The sequence below is a fragment of the Notolepis coatsorum genome (assembly GCF_963971535.1).
Source record: "Notolepis coatsorum genome assembly, chromosome: 12".
Lineage (NCBI taxonomy): Eukaryota > Metazoa > Chordata > Actinopteri > Aulopiformes > Paralepididae > Notolepis > Notolepis coatsorum.
In genome coordinates, this window is record NC_140176.1 from 5,417,944 (window position 1) to 5,441,128 (window position 23,185).

General features: G+C 45.3%; 2 protein-coding genes across 2 annotated transcripts in view; one reads left to right on the forward strand and one right to left on the reverse strand.

The window, feature by feature from the left end:
* Window positions 1–4,342, forward strand: part of LOC311238167 (clavesin-1-like) — a gene marked incomplete at both ends in the record, with an annotated part of 13,378 nt that extends 9,036 nt beyond the window's left edge. The window contains 5 exon segments of the mRNA XM_084326180.1: window positions 168–267; window positions 270–277; window positions 1,366–1,517; window positions 1,519–1,608; window positions 4,261–4,342. Coding sequence (XP_084182306.1) covers window positions 168–267; window positions 270–277; window positions 1,366–1,517; window positions 1,519–1,608; window positions 4,261–4,342 — 432 coding nt within the window.
* Window positions 4,343–22,135: 17,793 nt separating this feature from the next.
* LOC311238571 (aspartyl/asparaginyl beta-hydroxylase-like) overlaps window positions 22,136–23,185 on the reverse strand; it is a 45,714-nt gene continuing 44,664 nt past the window's right edge. The window contains 1 exon segment of the mRNA XM_084326670.1: window positions 22,136–22,456. Coding sequence (XP_084182796.1) covers window positions 22,306–22,456 — 151 coding nt within the window. The 3' untranslated portion in view covers window positions 22,136–22,305.

The following is a 23,185-nucleotide window of genomic DNA, read 5'->3' on the forward strand; positions in this document are numbered from 1 at the left end:
TGCTAATGTAATGAGGTGGGTTGGGTTGGATGGGTGTGGGGGGGAATTATGTTTGTTTATGTTATGTATATTGTTTTCTATGTTGTTGTTGGTTTATTATTAATTTATTTATTTTTTTCTCCTTTAATTTCCTCTCCTCTCCTCTGTTCTCCATCTCTCCTCTCCAGGACAGTTTTCCAGCACGGTTCGGAGGAATCCATTTTGTCAACCAGCCCTGGTATATCCACGCCATGTACACCATCATCAAACCCTTCCTCAAAGACAAGACCAGAAAAGAGTAATAATCATTTCCTTTTCTTCCGAATTTCTTTCTTTCTTTCTTTCTTTCTTTCTTTCTTCTTTCTTTCTTTCTTTTTCTTTTTTCTTCTTCTTTCTTTCTTTCTTTCTTTCTTTCTTTCCTTTCTTTCTTTCTTTCTTTCTTTACCCCAAACAGCCTTCACCAGCTAATCTGTAATGTGGATAAACCTAATCACTACATCCTCTTGAATATCCGCGATACTAATTTACCCTATCAGAGAGAACAGATCTCTCTCAGGAGGTTCTGAGACAAATCAAGCCCTCTCCTCCTCTCCTCTCCTCTCATCTCCTCTCCTCTCCTCTCCTCTATTCTCCTCCCCTCTCCTCTCCTCTCCTCTCCTCTCCTCTCCTCTCCTCTCCTCTCCTCTATTCTCCTCCCCTCTCCTCTCCTCTCCTCTCCTCTCCTCTCCTCTCCTCTCCTCTCCTCTCCTCTCCTCTCCTCTCCTCTCCTCTATTCTCCTCCCCTCTCCTCTCCTCTCCTCTCCTCTCCTCTCCTCTCCTCTCCTCTCCTCTCCTCTCCTCTCCTCCTCTCCTCTCCTCTCCTCTCCTCTCCTCTCCTCTCCTCTCCTCTCCTCTATCTCCTCCCTCTCCTCTCCTCTCCTCTCCTCTATTCTCCTCCCCTCTCCTCTCCTCTCCTCTCCTCTCCTCTCCCTCTCCTCCTCTCCTCTCCTCTCCTCTATTCTCCTCCCCTCTCCTCTCCCTCCCCTCTCTCTCCTCTCCTCTCCTCTCCTCTCCTCTCCTCTCCTCTCCCTCTCCCCTCTCCTCTTCTTTCTCTCCTGTCCCACGCTCGTCTCTCTCCTCCTCTCTTCTCTCTCCCCTACCCTCTCCTCTCTTCTTTCCCTCTCCTCTCTCTCTCTTCTTCCTCTCCCCTACCTCATCTCTCTCTCCTCTCTCTCCTCTCCTCTCCTCTCCTCTCCTCTCCTCTCTCTCTCTCTCCTCTCCTCTCCCCTACCACCTCTCCTCTCCTCTCCTCTCCTCTCCTCCTCTCCCTCCTCCTCTCTCTCTCTCTCTCCTCTCTCTCTCCCTCTCTCCTCTCCTCTCTTCTCTCCCCTACCCTCTCCTCTCCAGATCTTCCTTCATGGTAACAACCTCAACTCGCTCCATCAGCTGATCCATCCAGAGTGTTTACCGTCAGAGTTCGGAGGGACCCTCCCGCCCTACGACATGGGCATCTGGGCGCGCACCCTGCTGGGGCCGGACTACAGCGACGAGACGGAGTACCGCTCACTACGATGCCCTGCATGTCAGGGAGAACTGTGGAGGAGGAGGAGGAGGAGGAGGAGGAGGAGGAGAGAAGGACATGATGAAGAGGTGAGAGGGAGGGAGGAGGAGGAGGAGGAGGAGAGAAGGACATGATGAAGAGGTGAGAGGGGAGGAGGAGGAGGAGGAGGAGGAGGAGGAGAGGAGGAGGAGGAGAGAAGGACATGATGAAGAGGTGAGAGGGAGGAGGAGGAGGAGGAGGAGGAGGAGAGAAGGACACATGAAGAGGTGAGGGGGGGAGGGAGGATAGAAGGACATGATGAAGAGGTGAGGGGGGGAGGGAGGAGGAGGAGGAGGAGGAGAGAAGGACATGATGAAGAGGTGAGGGGGGGAGGGAGGATAGAAGGACATGATGAAGAGGTGAGGAGGAGGAGGAGGAGGAGGAGGAGGAGGAGGAGGAGGAGGAGGAGAGAAGGACACGATGAAGAGGTGAGGGGGGGAGGGAGGATAGAAGGACATGATGAAGAGGTGAGGGGGGAGGGAGGAGGAGGAGGAGGAGGAGAGAAGGACATGATGAAGAGGTGAGGGGGGGAGGGAGGATAGAAGGACATGATGAAGAGGTGAGGGGGGGAGGGAGGAGGAGGAGGAGGAGGAGGAGGAGGAGAGAAGGACATGATGAAGAGGTGAGGGGGGTGGGAGGATAGAAGGACATGATGAAGAGGTGAGGGGGGGAGGAGGAGGAGGAGGAGGAGGAGGAGGAGGAGGAGGAGGAGGAGGGGAGAGGAAGGACATGATGAAGAGGTGAGGGGGGAGGGAGGATAGAAGGACATGATGAAGAGGTGAGGGGGGAGGAGGAGGAGGAGGAGGAGGAGGAGAGAAGGACATGATGAAGAGGTGAGGGGGGAGGGAGGAGGAGGAGGAGGAGGAGAGAAGGACATGATGAAGAGGTGGGGGGGAGGTTGTCTCTGAATCTGTATGAGCTATATCCTGTATATTCTGTTTATATGCATTTTCATATCCTTGCTACCATATGCTTTTAAACACGAGTGATACTTTGATACTAAGACTACACTAAAAGAGCTATGATATTTAAGACTACACTATAAAGAGATATGATATTAAGACTACACTATAAGAGCTTTGATATTTAAGACTACACTATAAAGAGATATGATACTTAAGACTACACTATAAAGAGCTTTGATATTTAAGACTACACTATAAAGAGCTTTGATATTTAAGACTACACTATAAAGAGCTATGATATTTAAGACTACACTATAAAAGCTTTGATATTTAAGACTACACTATAAAGAGATATGATACTTAAGACTACACTATAAAGAGCTATGATATTTAAGACTACACTATAAAGAGATATGATACTTAAGACTACAATATAAAGAGATATGATACTTAAGACTACACTATAAAGAGCTTTGATATTAAGACTACACTATAAAGAGATATGATACTTAAGACTACACTATAAAGAGCTTTGATATTTAAGACTACACTATAAAGAGCTTTGATATTTAAGACTAACTATAAAGAGCTTTGATATTTAAGACTACACTATAAAGAGATATGATACTTAAGACTACACTATAAAGAGATATGATACTTAAGACTACACTATAAAGAGCTTTGATATTTAAGACTACACTATAAAGAGCTTTGATATTTAAGACTACACTATAAAGAGCTTGATATTTAAGACTACACTATAAAGAATGTGTAGCCAGGAGGCCCTGGTACTTAAGACTCTTCACCAATATTGATCTGTTATTGAACTCTGACTGGCTTATTAGGCACGCACGCACGCACACACACACACACACACACACACACACACACACACACACACACACACACACACACACACACACACACCCCCCCCCCCCCCCCACTGTGTCTTTGTGTGTGTCTTTGTGTTCACTTTGCGTTTAATTGATTGATTGGTTGAAAGAACAGAGGGTTGAAGCTCTATTGTCTATAGTGTTCAATCTGTCACCGATCTTGCACACAGGCACACACTGTATTAGTATAATGATATTAGAATAGAATAGAATAGAATAGAATAGAATAGAATAGAGTAGAATAGAAATACTTATTTTATTCATCCCAAGGGAAATGTGGCACTACAAATCACTCACAGTTTTATATTTAAGTAGACAAAAACAAAAGTCACAAATAAGAATAAAAATAAGCCTAAGAATAAAATACGGTCCGGGATATACATTTCCTATGTTATGTATATACATTCTAATGTAAAATATACAGTAAAAGTATACAGACATATACAGTAAGTGTACAGTAAAAGTGTAAAATTGTACAATGTCGGTTTAAAAGTAAAAGTCCAGGAAGTCTACTGAGGACAAGTCCAGGAAGTCTAGTGAGGACATTCTACTGACTTACATGTATTCAGTACCTGCTAAACGAGTTAACCAGCGCTAAGCAGGGCCTAACCCTAACCTTTAACCAGTTAACTAGTTAACCAGTTCTAACCAGCCCTGACCTTTAACCAGTTCTAACCAGCTCTAACCTTTAACCAGTTCTAACCAGTTCTAACCTTTAACCAGTTCTAACCAGCCCTAACCTTTAACCAGTTCTATACGGCTCTGGTTCTAACCAGTCCTAACCTTTAACCAGTTCTATACGGCTCTGGTTCTAACCAGTCCTAACCTTTAACCAGTTCTAACCAGTCCTAACCTTTAACCAGTTCTAACCAGTTCTAACCAGTCATCCTGTGTGTGTTTTCAGGTCTCAGTCAGCCGTGGAGCCGGGAACACTCAGACAGCAGGACAGAGAGAACAGCACACAGCCTCTGTTAGCCCTTGACTAACACACACACACACACACACACACACACACACCCACACACACACACACACACAACCCTCGACTATCACACACAAACACACATATATCCTCTGTCCACTCTGCTGCCAGCTGTGAACTGCTAAGCTGGGAACCGAACCTGTGACTCTCTGAACTGTCAAGCTAAACTGGAATCCTCAGACACTGACAACAGGACTCCCAACGGAACGCAACCCTGCGTCCCATACACGCGACGCGCACACACACACCTACACCCACACACACACACAGCTCTTTTTATGAGCCATCTGTACACTAACCTGTGCCATCTGAACATCTCACCAGCCACCAGTTTTGCCAGAACTATGTCTGTTACCTGCTAGTGTTATTTAGAGGGATGTCCGCTAGCTGCTAGCTCTGTCTAGAGGGCTGTCCGCTAGCTGCTAGCTCTGTCTAGAGGGATGTCTGCTAGCTCTCTCTAGAGGGCTGTCCGCTAGCTGCTAGCTCTGTCTAGAGGGATGTCTGCTAGCTCTCTCTAGAGGGCTGTCCGCTAGCTGCTAGCTCTGTCTAGAGGGATGTCTGCTAGCTGCTAGCACTGTCTAGAGGGATGTCTGCTAGCTCTGTCTAGAGGGCTGTCCGCTAGCTGCTAGCTCTGTCTAGAGGGCTGTCTGCTATCTGCTAGCTCTGTCTAGAGAGATGTCTGCTAGCTGCTAGCTCTCTCTAGAGGGCTGTCCGCTAGCTGCTAGCTCTCTCTAGAGGGCTGTCCGCTAGCTGCTAGCTCTCTCTAGAGGGCTGTCCGCTAGCTGCTAGCTCTGTCTAGAGAGATGTCTGCTATCTGCTAGCTCTGTCTAGAGGGCTGTCCGCTAGCTGCTAGCTCTGTCTAGAGAGATGTCTGCTATCTGCTAGCTCTGTCTAGAGGGCTGTCCGCTAGCTGCTAGCTCTGTCTAGAGGGATGTCTGCTAGCTGCTAGCTCTGTCTAGAGGGATGTCTGCTGTCTGCTAGCTCTGTCTAGAGGGCTGTCCGCTAGCTGCTAGCTCTGTCTAGAAGGCTGTCCGCTAGCTGCTAGCTCTGTCTAGAGGGATGTCTGCTGTCTGCTAGCTCTCTCTAGAGGGCTGTCCGCTAGCTGCTAGCTCTGTCTAGAGGGCTGTCCGCTAGCTGCTAGCTCTGTCTAGAGGGATGTCTGCTAGCTGCTAGCTCTGTCTAGAGGGATGTCTGCTAGCTGCTAGCTCTGTCTAGAGGGATGTCTGCTAGCTGCTAGCTCTGTCTAGATGGATGTTTGCTAGCTGCTAGCTCTGTCTAGAGGGATGTCTGCTAGCTGCTAGCTCTGTCTAGAGGGATGTTTGCTAGCTGATAGCTCTATCTAGAGGGTTGTCTGCTATCTGCTAGCTATATCTAGAGGGATGTCTGCTAGCTGCTAGCTCTGTCTAGAGGGATGTCTGCTATCTGCTAGCACTATCTAGAGGGATGTTTGCTAGCTGCTAGCTCTATCTAGAGGGATGTTTGCTAGCTGCTAGCACTATCTAGAGGGATGTTTGCTATCTGCTAGCTATATCTAGAGGGATGTCTGCTAGCTGCTAGCACTGTCTAGAGGTATGTTTGCTAGCTGCTAGCTATATCTAGAGGGATGTCTGCTAGCTACTAGCTATATCTAGAGGGATGTCTGCTAGCTGCTAGCTCTGTCTAGAGGGATGTCTGCTATCTGCTAGCACTATCTAGAGGGATGTTTGCTAGCTGCTAGCTCTATCTAGAGGGATGTTTGCTAGCTGCTAGCACTATCTAGAGGGATGTTTGCTATCTGCTAGCTATATCTAGAGGGATGTCTGCTAGCTGCTAGCACTGTCTAGAGGAATGTTTGCTAGCTGCTAGCTATATCTAGAGGGATGTCTGCTAGCTACTAGCTCTGTCTAGAGGGATGTCTGCTAGCTGCTAGCACTATCTAGAGGGATGTTTGCTAGCTGCTAGCTCTATCTAGAGGGTTGTCTGCTATCGGCTAGCTCTGTCTAGATGGATGTCTGCTAGCTGCTAGCTCTGTCTAGAGGGATGTCTGCTAGCTGCTAGCTCTGTCTAGAGGGATGTCCGCTAGCTGCTAGCTCTGTCTAGAGGGCTGTCCGCTAGCTGCTAGCTCTGTCTAGAGGGATGTCTGCTAGCTGCTAGCTCTGTCTAGAGGGCTGTCCGCTAGCTGCTAGCTCTGTCTAGAGGGCTGTCTGCTAGCTCTCTCTAGAGGGCTGTCCGCTAGCTGCTAGCTCTGTCTAGAGGGCTGTCCGCTAGCTGCTAGCTCTGTCTAGATGGATGTTTGCTAGCTGCTAGCTCTGTCTAGATGGATGTATGCTAGCTCCTAGCTCTGTCTAGAGGGATGTCTGCTATCTGCTAGCTCTGTCTAGAGGGATGTTTGCTAGCTGCTAGCACTGTCTAGAGGGTTGTCTGCTATCTGCTAGCTCTGTCTAGAGGGATGTCTGCTAGCTGCTAGCTCTGTCTAGAGGGATGTCTGCTATCTGCTAGCACTGTCTAGAGGGTTGTCTGCTATCTGCTAGCTCTGTCTAGATGGATGTCTGCTAGCTGCTAGCTCTGTCTAGAGGGTTGTCTGCTATCTGCTAGCTCTGTCTAGAGGGATGTCTGCTAGCTGCTAGCTCTGTCTAGAGGGCTGTCTGCTATCTGCTAGCTCTGTCTAGATGGATGTCTGCTAGCTGCTAGCTCTGTCTAGAGGGATGTTTGCTAGCTGCTAGCTCTGTCTAGAGGGATGTTTGCTAGCTGCTAGCTCTGTCTAGATGGATGTTTGCTAGCTGCTAGCTCTGTCTAGAGTGTTGTCTGCTATCTGCTAGCTCTGTCTAGAGGGATGTCTGCTAGCTGCTAGCTCTGTCTAGAGGGATGTCTGCTATCTGCTAGCTCTGTCTAGAGGGTTGTTTGCTAGCTGCTAGCTCTGTCTAGAGGGATGTCTCTTAGTTACTAGCGCTGTCTAGGGGGATGTATGTTAGCTACTAGCGCTTTCTAGAGGGATGTCTTTTAGCTGCTAGTGCTGCCTAGAGGGATGCTAGGAAAGAATGTACTGCTACTGTCCGCCTCATTTTGTCCTAAAGACCAACTCATCGGGAACTAAGACGAGAAACCTTCCCCAAGACCAGGCATCGTCAGAGGGTCGTTCAGAGGCCACGCCAGCTGGATCGCTTCTGCACCAGTAGATCTGCAGGTTCCTCCTCCTATGTTGCCTGACTGTGAGAATAATTTAGGCTGTCTAGATGTTCAGTTCTGTACTGAAATATGCTAATGTATATGGCCAACAGTATTCCGCTATATAGCTATGCCACCAAGTCATTCATAATGTATTTGACCCCGCGTGTGCCAACGCCCCCATTGCAGATGGTATTACTCTCCTACAGACTTGTGTGTCGGCTGTTACAGGTGACGGTCATCCGATGAAGAGGTTGTTCCCAAGTATCCCATCTAGACAGAGCTGTAATTCTCACCAGGACACCTACTGGAGGTTCCTTCCGTTCTACTTTGATATAAGGCTGTGTGACATTAGCAATGTAGACGACACTACGACGAAGCCAGTTGTGAAGACTGAATGCAGTGATATGTCCCCTTTAAGTGTCCTGCCCCGTGCGACCCCGTCGGGCTTGCTTTTCTGTGTCTGTGCCACTATCCCATCTAGGTAAACGGGGAGCTTGCAGAACTGAATCTTAATGCACATGTAATGTTATGTACACACATGTTAGACACATGTAATGATGACACATGTTAGAGTCGTCTGTTAGAAACTCACTCCTCTTGTTTGTAGAAACGCTGTAGTTTGTCCAAACCAAGAGTGTACTTCTTCTGAGTAGGCTGGATTGGTTGAACAGCCATCCGTCTCGCTGGCTGGCACTGGAGGAGTTGCGGGTGTTTGAGACCGGAGACAGACTCACTCTGAAAGGACGCTGTAGTAGTGGCTACCATGAAGAACATGCTGGAACAGTGATCCTATCAGATATATCACCTAGAAAAGGTTCAGATTTAATAACAGTAGCTGTCTTAGACACTTTTCTTTAAAACGTTTTTTTAATTTAATTTCTTGTTCCCATATCCACAATTTTATCGTTATGCCAATTCCCTTCCTGGTTGTTGCACTATAGTAACCCTACTGTCTGGGGAAGGTGTAGAACTACCACACGCCTCCTCCGATACATGTGGAGTCGCCAGCCGCTTATTTTCACCTGACAACTAGGAGTTTCACTGGGAGAGCGTAGAGGTTCACGCCATCTCCCCAGAAACCTCACCCTGCTGAACAGACCAAACCTCCTGAGGCCAGACATTTAACCTGGGCGGTGATAGTCGAGAGCTTAGACCTCTACACTACCCAGCCGCTCCTAGTGCTTCGACCTCTACACTACCCAGCCACTCCTAGTGTTTAGACCTCTACACTACCCAGCCGCTCCTAGTGCTTCGACCTCTACACTACCCAGCCACTCTTAGTGCTTAGACCTCTACACTACCCAGCCACTCCTAGTGCTTAGACCTCTACACTACCCAGCCACTCCTAGTGCTTAGACCTCTACACTACCCAGCCGCTCCTAGTGCTTAGACCTCTACACTACCCAGCTGCTCCTAGTGCTTAGACCTCTACACTACCCAGCCGCTCCTAGTGCTTAGACCTCTACACTACCCAGCCGCTCCTAGTGCTTAGACCTCTAGTCTACACTACCCAGCCACTCCTAGTGCTTAGACCTCTACACTACCCAGCCGCTCCTAGTGTTTAGACCTCTACACTACCCAGTCACTCCTAGTGCTTAGACCTCTACACTACCCAGCCGCTCCTAGTGCTTAGACCTCTACACTACCCAGCCTCTCTAGTGTTTAGACCTCTACACTACCCAGCCGCTCCTAGTGCTTAGACCTCTACACTACCCAGCCGCTCCTAATGCTTAGACCTCTACACTACCCAGCCTCTCTAGTGTTTAGACCTCTACACTACCCAGCCGCTCCTAGTGCTTAGACCTCTACACTACCCAGCGTTCCTTTTTTCTTTACATTTTTTTTTATACATATCATATTGCTGTTGGCAGTTGACATTAAATGGGCGCCACAGGACCCAGTTACTGATGTTCCACATCAACTTTCAGTTAAAGGTAGAATGTTTCAGGTACAAGGTATACTGGACAGCAGCAATACTAAATATAAACCTCTGGTGTAGTGTAGTACTGCCCAGGGAATCTGGACAAACGGTATTTAAGAACAACATAAAAAGGGGAGAATAAGAGCATGATAACAAATTCACACTTTTACAAAACACACAACCTACCAGCCTATAACAGAACACTCCTGTAAATAAAGGGACGTTTTAAGTGAAGGGGGTGGCTCCAGTATCAAGGTACAGTGTCTTTGAAGGTCGGTGCACTAAACCCCTACGATGCTCCAGGGGGAGAGAGACGGGACTAAACCCCTACGATGCTCCAGGGAGAGAGAGACAGGACTAAACCCCTACCTGCTCCTGGGAGAGAGAGGGGAGGGGGGATGGAAAATGACTGAATTAATTCCGAATTACAATGTACAGTATACGGTGACGGGAACGCTCTAAATCACACTTATCCTGGTCAAATGGCTGTAGTTTGAGTGACATCACTATATGGATACCTGGGAGGTTATGGTACAAGAGGTTAACTATTTCTAAACAAACATGTTGTATGTGATGAAAAGAGACAATGTTCTCTCTCTCTAGGATGTATATATGTTTGGGAAAACCAGGGGCCTCATTCATAGAAAGGTCATAATTGTATTGTGTGTGTGTGCTGTGTGTATAATTCCATGTCAGTCATTATTTAAAAATGTTGGAACAGGACCAGATTTAAAAAGAGACTTTTCTTTACAACGGCAGACCCTACAGTTAGTTTACTAAAACATACAGTATTTACTTGACGTGTCGTGCTTAGAAATAGTCTTCTGTTTAAATCTGAAACAAATATAATTCTTGAGGCACTGTGACACAAACACAAGCCTTGCATAATAAGAGTTTCAAATCTCCCAAAACGACACAGTGCAGCTTTAAGCCGATGAAAGAGAAGCACATCTATGTCCATATTTACGTCCATTACAGCAGTAAAATTGCTTTTGTTGTCTCTCTTTTTCTCAGCCATCGTTCTCTACAAGCTTCTCTATTTGAGTTCACAGTTTAACTGCATTCCAGCCGAGATTGGTTTGTGATTATACATGACGGCGGGTACATTCAAACTGTGGTACAGTACACAACATTGTAGTTTGTTTTATAGATAACATGTTGTGAACACATCCGAAGATATGATGCAGGTCCGTTTCGCTGAGTGAGTGCATGAATGAGGCCCCTGGTTCAAATCTAGCACCTCAATAACAAACCGGCCGCTCCGATGTATCAGAGGGGAACACGTCTCTATCAGTGATTTATTCGATGATTGTACATTATTATTCTGCCTGAACGTCAGAGCTACACTGAGCAGTAAACTGATCCTCACCAACTGTAATGTATTTACTTTAAATGAATGTATAGAACAAAACATTTACACCAACGTTGTCATGTTGTCTTCATTTTTCCTCTCTCTGCTCAGCTGTTTTCACAGTATTACAGCACACAAATTCAAGTCAAATCCACGAGAGGGCGCCAGTGTCTTGTAACAGATTGGTACCCAGTGTTCTGAGGTACATTAGGTACAACTTTAGATGCACTCAGACCACAACCTCAATCGTTCGTAGGCGTTTGTTTCTGAGCGACCTGGTCATTCCAGAAATGTTAAACTCTTAGAGAAGTGAATACATTATTCTATATTCTTTTCATGACCGAATAAACAAATTGTCCTCAGAGGAGGAAGATTGGATCCCTGGAACAAGTTCAAGTTCAAGTTCTTTAATAGTTGTCATACAGAAGTACAGAATACTTTCATACAAAATGCTTCTTACTGTTACGCTCCAGAGACTGTGCTAGACAAGATAGTATCAAATAACATAATAACATAATATAGCATGAATTTAGAAGAAGAAAATGAGGTCACAGTGTTCGGTATAGACATATGTACAATGTTCTGAGTTACCATATAATATACAATACACAATACTATGCAGTGTACTAATGTACAGTACTATCTAGTGCAAAGCAGAAATGGGATGAGGTACAATTTTAGGTACAATTTACAGTAAGGTGTACGAGTTGTAGTGCAATCCTTCATCCATAAATATAAAGTGTGGGGAGTGGGTGCTACAGTGTGTTTGTTTAAAGTGGGTGTGTGCTATAAAGTGTGTGGAGTGGGTGCTACAGTGTGTTTGTTTAAAGTGAGTGTGTGCGTGTGGATGTGTGTGCTATGTGCGTTTGGTGGTTGTTGTTGTGTAGTGTTCATTCATTGTTCGTTTAGCAGCCTGATGGCCTGGGGATAGAAGCTACTTCTGAGTCTTTCTGTGCTCGCCTTGAGACTCCGGTATCGCTTGCCTGACCGCAGCAGTTCAAAGAGGCAGTTGTTCGGGTGACTGGAGTCTTTAATGATTCTCTTAGCCTTGCCCTTGCAACGCTTGTAGTAAATGTTCTGGAGGGTGGGGAGCCCCCCTCCAATTGTGCGTTCGGCTGAACGTGTCACTCTTTGTAGTCTGCTTTGGTCTTGTGCAGTGCTATTCCCAAACCAGGAGGTGATGTTGCCGGTCAAGATGCTCTCTATTGTACATGAGTAGAAGTTCTTAAGGATCTTCTGGCTGACTTGGAACTTCCTTAGGCGCCTGAGGAAGTAGAGGCGTTGTCGTGCCTTCTTCACCACACTGTTAATGTGTGTGGTCCATGTCAAGTCCTCGGATATGTAGGCTCCGAGGTACTTGAAGCTGTTGACTCTCTCAACCGGTGCCCCGTCGATGCTGAGGGGGCTGTAGTCCTTGACCCCCGACCTCCTGAAGTCCACAATCATCTCCTTTGTTTTGCTGACGTTCAGGGAGAGGCTGTTTTCCTGGCACCATCCCGCCAGGACCTTGACCTCTTCCAGGTAGGCCCTCTCGTCGTTGGCAGAGATCAGGCCCACCACCACTGTGTCGTCAGCAAATTTGACGATTGTATTGCTACTCCGCTGAGCCACACAGTCGTGTGTGTACAGGGAGTAGAGGAGGGGACTCAGAACACAGCCCTGGGGGGCCCCTATGTTGAGGGTGATGGATGAGGAGGTGCAGTTGCCTGCTCTCACCACCTGGGGTCTGCCAGTCAGGAAGTCCAAGACCCACTGGCAGAGGTCATAGCCCAAGCCCAGGTCCCTGAGCTTGGCTATGAGTATGGAGGGGACTATGGTATTGAATGCCGAGCTGTAGTCGATGAATAGCATTCTCACATAGTTCCCCTGCCTCTTGTCCAGGTGTGATGCTGCTGTGTGCAGCACATGGGATATGGCGTCCTCCGTGGACCTGTTGGGGCGGTATGCAAATTGCAGGGGGTCCATGTTGATGGGGAGGGAGGAGCAGATGTAGCCCTTTACTAGCTTCTCAAAGCACTTCATGGCTATGGAGGTGAGAGCTACAGGGCGGTAGTCGTTGAGGCAAGCAGGCTTGGATTTTTTGGGTACAGGGATAATAGTGGACTTCTTCAGGCAGGTGGGGATGACAGCCTGTTCTAAGGACAGGTTAAATATGTCAGTGAATACTGGGGCCAGTTGGTCGGCACAGACTTTTAGGACGCGGCCGGGGATGCCGTCCGGACCTGCTGCCTTCCTGATATTCACTTTTTTAAAGGTCCGCCTCACCTCATGCTCTGTTACCCTGAACACTGCGCCTCCATCAGCAGCCGACCCCCCCCCCCCCATTGCCGAGGCTTGTGAGCTGGTGTTGTTATTACCAGCATCAAACCTCGCATAGAAGGTATTGAGGTCGTTTGCTAAGGAGATGTCACTGTTCAGTTTGAGGGAGGCGCCTTTGTAGTCTGTCATCGTTTTGAGCCCCTGCCACATAGCTCTAGAGTCAGCTTGTTCAAACTGGAGTTCAATTTTATCCCTGTAGCGCCGTTTGGCCTCTGACACTGTCCTCCTTACGTTGTGTCGCGCCACCTTGTGGTCATTCATGTTGCCTGCCACTAGGCCGTCATTGTATGCTTTGGTGCGCTCTCTCAGAGCTTCACGGACGGATTTGTCTACCCAGGGTTTTTGATTTGGGTAAACTTTCATTTTGGTAGTGGGGATTGTTTCTTTCACCCTAGTACAAACATAGTCCAGCACTGTCTCCGTGTAGACATTAATGTTATCTGTGTCGCGGAACACAATCCAGTCTGTGTGGTGAAACACTGACCGGATCGTCTCCTCTGACGTCACATCCCATTTCTGCACCTCTCGCGAGACTACGGGAGTACTTTTAATTCTCTGTTTGTACTTTGGTGAAAGAAAAATTGATGCATGATCTGATTTACCAAAGCCACTATCAGAATGAGCCTTGTAGCCACCTTTAAATTGCGTGTAACAGTGATCTAGGATGTTACCGCCTCTGGTGTTGCAAGTCACATGCTGATAGAAGTCAGGTAATACCTGACACCGTTTGAAGCTAGGAAATGAACTTAACACTTTGGGTGCCGGGAACCGTGTTTAGACGTCATTGCTGGCCATGCTCAAGTTGCCGAAGACGCTTTACAGCGTCTTTAATATCAATATTTCAAAAATCTGCGATCGGATTCATATGTCCCCTCCGCTGGCCTGAGATCCACCAGCAGGACCCACTGAGCTCTCTGGCGGTTCAGGAGCGCCATCTGGTGGCCGATCGGCGCAAATGCTTAACAGGATGTGCCATAGAGGTTGTGCTGGACTCCGTATTACTTCCGGGCACTCGCTATAGGTCCCGGGACTCTGGCTCGTCACGCTACACAGTGATCGATTGCCAATAACTCGATAAACAACATGATTTGGACGTATATACCATTATACAAGCTGGAGATGGACCGGGTAAAAATATATCCCATAATGATAAGATTTCTACTCGACGATGATCGCCCAACGGCGCGCGGAGACTGGGGTGAGTTTCAGCGTGTAACGTTACCGTCTTCGATACTAACTGCTATTATCAACATTTGACCCACATTAGATGATTGGTATAACGCTGCCCACGGAATTATAAACGCCCCCTCGCCCATCCGGTCAACATCAGATGACGTGTAGTAACTTCTAGAAGTACGTCTAGTTGGAATTTTTTATATCGCGCTGATTGCCATCAAACTGTATTTCATCATCAATATAATGCATTTGGGGCTATAGATCACGTTCTGGAGAAAGCTGCAGAAAGAGATGAAAACATACTTATACATTAGACCATACTTTACTATGAATATGTGAATGAAAAAGTTTAACGTTGCTACACAATGAACAATACATATAGGACTTTGAATGGGCCCTAATAATGGCAATGTAGCAATAGAATTTAAAAAGTTATAGCCCTGCAAAGAAGGGGACTTTCTCCATAGACAAATAGCGCTGGCAATCTATGGTATATCATTAATTTAACCTTAGGCAGCCAATAACACTGATGATAAACAATAAATATCAAAACGTTGCCATCCCTAATGAACCATCCATTTGCCTGGACGTGTGGTGGACCTACGTAACATGACGGTACATTGGACAGTATGTAGTAGTAAGTAACGGAACGTGGAGTAACGGGAGTAATGGAACGTAGACCAACGTTTTCATTGAGGTTTCTTACAAATTAACATTGCTTTATTTGTTCTTTATAGAGTGGATTATCATTTGATTGATTGAAAACGTTATTAACAGATTGCAGAATGGGTACAATACAGTACAGCTCAATACACACAAATTGTTAAGGGGATGCAGACCAGAGAAAGGCTTTAGTCTTGTTTACATCAGGGTCCCCCATTTTCAATTCATCATAACATATGACATACAGATAGACAGATAGACAGTACTGCTACATCTATAAGACATACCAGATTTTGTACAACTGTACAAGCACAATTAAAATCTTAAATGGTACCATGTCCCCTTTTAGACAACAGGCGTAACAAGATTACAAACATCACAAAACAAACTGGTCAGACTGCTTGACCTTACCCCTAGAACCCACCTCACCCCTGCCCACTTTGACAACCTAGGATGGCTTAGAGTAGACGACAGAGTACAGCAACTTGCAATGGGCCTGCTCTACAAGATACACTACACGACCGTCGACCAAGGTACCCATGTACATGTCAAAATACTTCCCAAAGGTCAGTGAATACCTCGCCCACAACACCAGAGGGAGCTCCACAAATCATGTTAAACCCAGATTCGGCTCAAACAAGGGACTAAACACGTTTCGCAATTATGCCACATCAATGTGGAACGTCCTACCCACAGCCGTAAAAAAATGTGAATCCCTACCCACATTCAAAACTGCCCTCAAAGAGCACCTACGGGAGGCTGCAATTCGAAACTGGCCACCGTAAATGTCCATACCCCCCCCCCCCCCTAACAGAGTCTCCTCCCCACCGTATGTATATTTTTTCTCCCACCCCCTCCTAATGTACAGTCTCCTCCCCATCATTATTCTCTGCTAGGATCTCTGGGTAACAGTACTGTATATTTGCATATCGTATATGTCACAAGTGTAACAGTACACCTGTATGTCATGTATGTCCCTATGCCATAAATGTCATGATGTCATGTATGTTGTGTATGTCATAAATGTCATTATGAATTGAAAATGAGCGACCCTGATGTAAACAAGATGAAAGTCTTTCTCTGGTCTGCATCCCCTTTACAATTGTGTGTATTGAGCCGTACTGTATTGTACCCATTCTGCAATCTGTTAAATAAAGTGTTCATTCATTCAACAGTTAGTTCATTATCTTCAGGACCTTCTGAAAATGGAGCAGATTAAAACAGCAGACACTGTGTATTTCATAGTTTATTTGTAAAAGCTGTACAGCTGGAAATACTCAGTGCAACTAATCCCAACATAAACATTATTACTGAACACAGGTGACAACATCCGAACTGTGACACAAGACCTTAAAACGTCCTCTTTCCTGCGTGAAGTGAAACCGTTGGCAAGTCATTTACAAAGTCTCAGTGACTTTACAAACACACAAGTTCACACAACATCTGCAAAATAAAAAGTAAAGTAAATAAAATGTAATTACATCAGGAAGCACTGATTTGGTACTGTTGTAGTTGTGTTGTCATAGTAACAGGAAGGGCACTCTGGCAAATAATTTGGCTCAACAGTTGTATGATAGCATCCCATTAGGCTAAGTAGCAGGCATGTGCAGAGCCAGGGTTTAATGGAAGCCCTGTCGCTCTCTTATGACGTCACAAACAGTGTTGGTCATCATCCCCACTTAAAAAAGGGAACATTTCTACTTTAAAAAGGGCATCGTAACCCCCTGTTAAAGTGGAATTGAATCAAAGCAAACTTTAAGGTTGTAACTAGGGATGTCCGATATTGGCATTAAAATGTGATATCGGAAATTATCGGTATGGGTTTTCAAATGATTTATTTTTTCCATTTATTTAACCTTTATTTACCCAGGCAAGCAAGTAAGAACACATTCTGATTTTTTTTATTGTCAAAAGTATGCATAATGTTGTGTTAATTCCACGACAAGAGGGGGGGGGGGGACCCTGCATATATCGGTATCGGTTGATATCGGTATCGGAAATTAAGAGTTGGACAATATCGGTATAGGTAAAAAAGCCAATATCGAACATCCCTAGTTGTAACACTGCAAAAGTAGCCCTTTTCCTATAACTTGTTTTCTGAGCAATGAAATAAGACAGCCAGCCTGAGACAGTTGAAAGACGCTTGCATGGCCATGTTTTACATAACCATAGACACCGGGACATTACTGTATAGTATACAAATATTTTTTCCAACCATCTTTGGCATCACACACAAATTGTATAACTCAAAATTGGGGCTAACAAAAAACTTCACTTTTGCAGAAAGGTCTATTTTGGTGGTATACATCTTTAAAACGTTTAATGTTTTTGTTTTGCAAGGTCAGATTCTATGTGACACAGATCTGTTCTTCTCTTGGCTCGATAAAACAGGGGAATCAGATTCTATATTATACAGATTTCAATTCAATCAATCTGTTCTGCTCCTTGCTGTCTGAACAGAGGAATCAGATTCTATACGATACAGATCTGCTCCTTGCTGTCTGAACAGAGGAATCAGATTCTATACGATACAGATCTGCTCCTTGCTGTCTGAACAGAGGAATCAGATTCTATACGATACAGATCTGCTCCTTGCTGTCTGAACAGAGGAATCAGATTCTATACGATACAGATCTGCTCCTTGCTGTCTGAACAGAGGAATCAGATTCTATACGATACAGATCTGCTCCTTGCTGTCTGAACAGAGGAATCAGATTCTATATTATGCAGCCTGATAACAGATCTGATCTTCCCAGCAATGGGACTTGGTTCCTTATTTGGACACAGTGGACGTCCACATGGACTAGGGCTGACCCCTATTAGTCGACTAATTGGTCGAAAGGAGCCGTAGTCGACTAGCCAACCTCTTAGTCGAATACAAAAAAAATAAAAATAAAAATTATACTTTTTTTTTATCATTCCTTCCAAAAGAAAAGAGGTCTAGAAGCGTGGCTAACGCTAATTAAATGGCACGCATACCAGAGGCTAACTGCCTACGAAAACAGGCACAGAGGCACTGAAAGAGGATTTCACCATCTAATGAACACACTAGACTAGACAAATATCAAGATGTATCCATCAGTGGACCAATTGCATGCTTTTGCAGAGAACAAGAAGCCTTCAGTCGACTCCTTCAGACATTAAGCACCCCCTACAGCCCAAATGGAATGATAAAAAAAAAAATCTGTCGACTAACGGCAAATTTTGGCCAATCATAGTCGACCATCCAAATCCTTAGTCGGGGACAGCCCTACCATGGACAGACAGTGGACGTCCACACGGGCTGCCTTCAGGTTGAACTGAGACTAATAGCAGTGAGGCAGACAGGTAAAACACACACAGAAACAGACGTAAACACACATACATAGCTCATGGTATACGCAATAAAATGGACCAGGGCAACAGAGTTTATGTAGAAAGTATATTCCTTATTAAGTTACATTTTCATACTCAACAATATTGTGAAAATATGTCCTATGGTAACGGCATATGTCTTGGCTCAGCTCACATCCACCATTAATAGAATCTGCAACTCATAACACTAGTAAAAGCATCAGTTTCCACTTGTTTCCTAATAGGTCTGATATGATAAACCTTCATATTGACAAAAAAGAAAAAAAATCCAGTATTTGAATTTTGAAGAAATTCCACTCCATTCTGAACAGTTTTTTTTGAAGGTGAGTTGAACCAAACCCTGGTTGGAATTGAATGTGCTCCACTATATATTACAAAGGCACATTAACAAAACAACTGTATCATCAGCATATAAAAATATTTGTACAATTAGAAAAATCAAAAAACTTCTTGGCCCATATTTAAATGTTGATTCAACCAACTAAAGTGACATGTGAGAGGATCAGAAACAGAACGTGTTAGGACTAAATTAAATATATATCTTTTTCCACATAAAAAAGGGACTGTGACATTTTCAATTTCAGTCAGTTATTCTACTTTGACTTGTTAATGTATCATAACGACTCTTGCCATAATGTGGAGAAACAGTTCCCCCGCTAGACTTGTTAAAGTTCTTCATTTAAACCAACGGGTGACTCCAGCTGCAAGCTAACAAACTAGCGTGTAGATCGGTAGGTATCGGTTTGAATTAGCGACGCCAACAAGTGAACTGATGTGACGATACAACTTTGCTACCACATTCTGACAAGTAAATGTCAACATATCCCTTTAAAATGCATCATGAATACGTTTCATGGTCATTTATTCTGAAGGCTAATCGTCTAGTTAGTAGGCTACCAGTTAGCAACTCCAGAGTTAAATTGACCATCACTGTCTTATCATGGACACACAGTAAGCACTGGAACGGTCCCTGATGTTATAAACTGTCTTATCATGGACACACAGTAAGCACTGGAACGGTCCCTGATGTTATAAACTGTCTTATCATGGACACACAGTAAGCACTGGAACGGTACCCGATGTTATAAACTGTCTTATCATGGACACACAGTAAGCACTGGAACGGTACCCGATGTTATAAACTGTCTTATCATGGACACACAGTAAGCACTGGAACGGTATTGTCATGTAAACAAGTAGCACTGGAGTTTCAGAATCCCATGCACATGAAACTATGATCATTTCCACGACAACATTATAAAATTATTATGGCGGTCATCTTTTAGTGTAAGACAAGGATCATGACACACGAAAAAATAAAAATCTAAAAGATGATCAGGTCCAGACGACGGTGACACAACAGCCAGGTCGCCTTGACAACGGTGCATTAGTGCCGTGACCCGGCACGGGGACGACGACGCAGACCGTAAACGGAGTTGTTTACGGTCGGTCACCTCTCAGCACTCAACCTTGTTGTTTATTATAGACCTTGTGATTCACGAGAGAGAAGAGAGTATCCGTTCTATACATATATCACTCAGTAGGAGCAGAAACCAAGGACAGGTCCAACAGTTGCTATATAACCCTAAATTCTTTGTATTTATGCAGAAGAATTGCCGTTTTTCCACCATGAGTTTGCTGTGTAAACTAAACTATCTATTTTTAGCCATTGCAGCAGCCGGTAAATTAAGAGAAAAGGCTTAGATATGAAATGTGTAGCCTAACAAACACTACAACTGAAATGACCGCAAAAAAAAAAAAAAAAGTGGCTAATAATTTGCAATAAACAAAAGTACATTCAATACAGCTATCCCCCCCCCATGAGAACAAGTGCCATTTACTGCACCACCCTCTCACAACAACTGTATGCATAGGCTAAGTGAAATAGGACAATTCCTCTACATGGTCCCAGAACTGCAGTCAGAATGAAAGGGAATCAATGGGCTGACAGAGAAAAACTCACATCAAAATATAAAAGTTCAACATCTGAATATCAGCTAGCTAGCTGACTAACATACATCTGAATAATGAGTACCAGCTAGCTAGCTGACCAACATCTGAATAATGAGTATCAACTAGCTAGCTGACTAACATACATCTGAATAATGAGTACCAGCTAGCTAGCTGACTAACATCTGAATAATGAGTATCAACTAGCTAGCTGACTAACATCTGAATAATGAGTACCAGCTAGCTAGCTGACTAACATCTGAATAATGAGTACCAGCTAGCTAGCTGACTAACATCTGAATAATGAGTATCAACTAGCTAGCTGACTAACATCTGAATAATGAGTATCAACTAGCTAGTTGACCAACAAGTTGTGTAACTAGTTCACTACAATTACGTTCATTTTAGTGGCTCCAAAATATCAACAACCTCCTTGACACTTGACTTCTCAACTAGTATCATCAGATGGTCCTGCTGGTCCCATTAAAGGGGAATGCCACACATTTGAATAATTAATATGTTATTTCCGTGCTGTGACATGGATGTAAAATCTGTGGCTGCTCTATAGTCATACATGCCTGGGGTACTGACTCGAGGCCTTAACATGTTTGCCCGTGCTCCTGAATGAGGTTTAAAGGTTTCAGATCCGTTAGCAGTGGGGAAATAATATACACCTCATTTGGGTTTGAGAACTCAAGTGAAAAATGTTCTAGCTCCACAAAAGCAGTGTCTCATACATTGTCCATGTACGCAGCGGCCCCAGATTTGACATCCAGCTAACATCACAATTGCAAGGGTTCTCTCATTTCTAAGCTTCACGAGAAAGTGGTTTAATCTTCCAAAACACTGACTGAACCGTCCTGGGGTACAGGAGAAACACATGTGGATTCTTATAACGGGTGACATGCCCCTTTAAGCCGCCCTACGTTCCAAAGTGTCCTCTTGTGTATCGCTGCTCAACATCTCCTTGTAATAGTTCTCCAAAAGCAATCAGTAGCATGGAGTCTAGAGCAGGGGTCAGCAGGGGTCAGTAGGTCAAGCAGGCCGGCATAGGGTCAGCCACGGCCAGGGTCAACTCAACATGGATCCACACAGTGAGCGTCAATCTGTCTGTAGCAAGTTAAGTTGATCTTCAGTAGTCTTAATCATTACCACAGAATGTCAGTCTGTCAGTGAGTCAGTGAGTCAGTGAGTCAGTGAGTCAGTGAGTCAGTCTGTCTGTCTGTCTATATGGGTGACAGGGTCAGTCTGTATGGGTGACACAGGGTCAGTCTATATGGGTGACAGGGTCAGTCTATATGGGTGACAGGGTCAGTCTATATGGGTGACAGGGTCAGTCTATATGGGTGACAGGGTCAGTCTATATGGGTGACAGGGTCAGTCTATATGGGTGACAGGGTGGGTCTATATGGGTGACAGGGTGGGTCTATATGGGTGACAGGGTGGGTCTATATGGGTGACAGGGTGGGTCTATATGGGTGACAGGGTCAGTCTATATGGGTGACAGGGTCAGTCTATATGGGTGACAGGGTCGGTCTATATGGGTGACAGGGTCGGTCTATATGGGTGACAGGATGGGTCTATATGGGTGACAGGGTCAGTCTATATGGGTGACAGGGTCAGTCTATATGGGTGACAGGGTCGGTCTATATGGGTGACAGGGTCGGTCTATATGGGTGACAGGGTCGGTCTATATGGGTGACAGGGTCAGTCTATATGGGTGACAGGGTGGGTCTATATGGGTGACAGGGTGGGTCTATATGGGTGACAGGGTGGGTCTATATGGGTGACAGGGTGGGTCTATATGGGTGACAGGGTCAGTCTATATGGGTGACAGGGTCAGTCTATATGGGTGACAGGGTCGGTCTATATGGGTGACAGGGTCGGTCTATATGGGTGACAGGATGGGTCTATATGGGTGACAGGGTCAGTCTATATGGGTGACAGGGTCAGTCTATATGGGTGACAGGGTCGGTCTATATGGGTGACAGGGTCGGTCTATATGGGTGACAGGGTCGGTCTATATGGGTGACAGGGTCAGTCTATATGGGTGACAGCGTCAGTCTCTATGGGTGCCAGGGTGGGTCTATATGGGTGACAGGGTCTGTCTCTGGTACTGGGTGAGCTCCGGGTGCCAGACGTCGATGATGAAGATGAGCCGGTAGCTTGTGGCGTCCTGCCAGACCTCGTGCTCAAAGGAGTCGTCGAAGATCAGGACTTTACCTTCCTCCCACTCCCTGGAACACAAGAGCGTAATACTGTTACTAGAGAGGGGAGGAGATGGGGGGGGGGCAGAGCAGAACAGAGCAGAGCAGAGCAGAACAGAATAGTAGAGTAGAACAGAGCAGAACAGAACAGAACCTAGTAGAGTAGAACAGAACGGAGTAGAACAGAACAGAACAGAGCAGAGCAGAACAGAGTAGAACAGAACAGAGCAGAACAGAACAGAGTAGAACAGAACAGAGTAGAACAGAACAGAGCAGAACAGAGCAGAACAGAACAGAGTAGAACAGAACAGAGTAGGACAGAACAGAACAGAGTAGAACAAAACCTAGTAGAGTAGCACAGAACAGAGTAGAACAGAACAGAGCAGAGCAGAACAGAGCAGAACAGAACAGAACAGAGCAGAACAGAACAGAGTAGAACAGAACAGAACAGAGCAGAACAGAACAGAGTAGAACAGAACAGAACAGAGTAGAACAGAACAGAGTAGAACAGAACAGAACAGAACACAACAGAGCAGAACAGAACAGAGTAGAACAGAACAGAACAGAGTAGAACAGAACAGAGCAGAACAGAACACAACAGAACAGAGTAGAACAGAACAGAGTAGAACAGAACAGAGTAGAACAGAGTAGAACAGAACAGAACAGAGTAGAACAGAACACAACAGAACAGAACAGAGTAGAACAGAACAGAACAGAGTAGAACAGAACAGAACAGAGTAGAACAGAACAGAGTAGAAC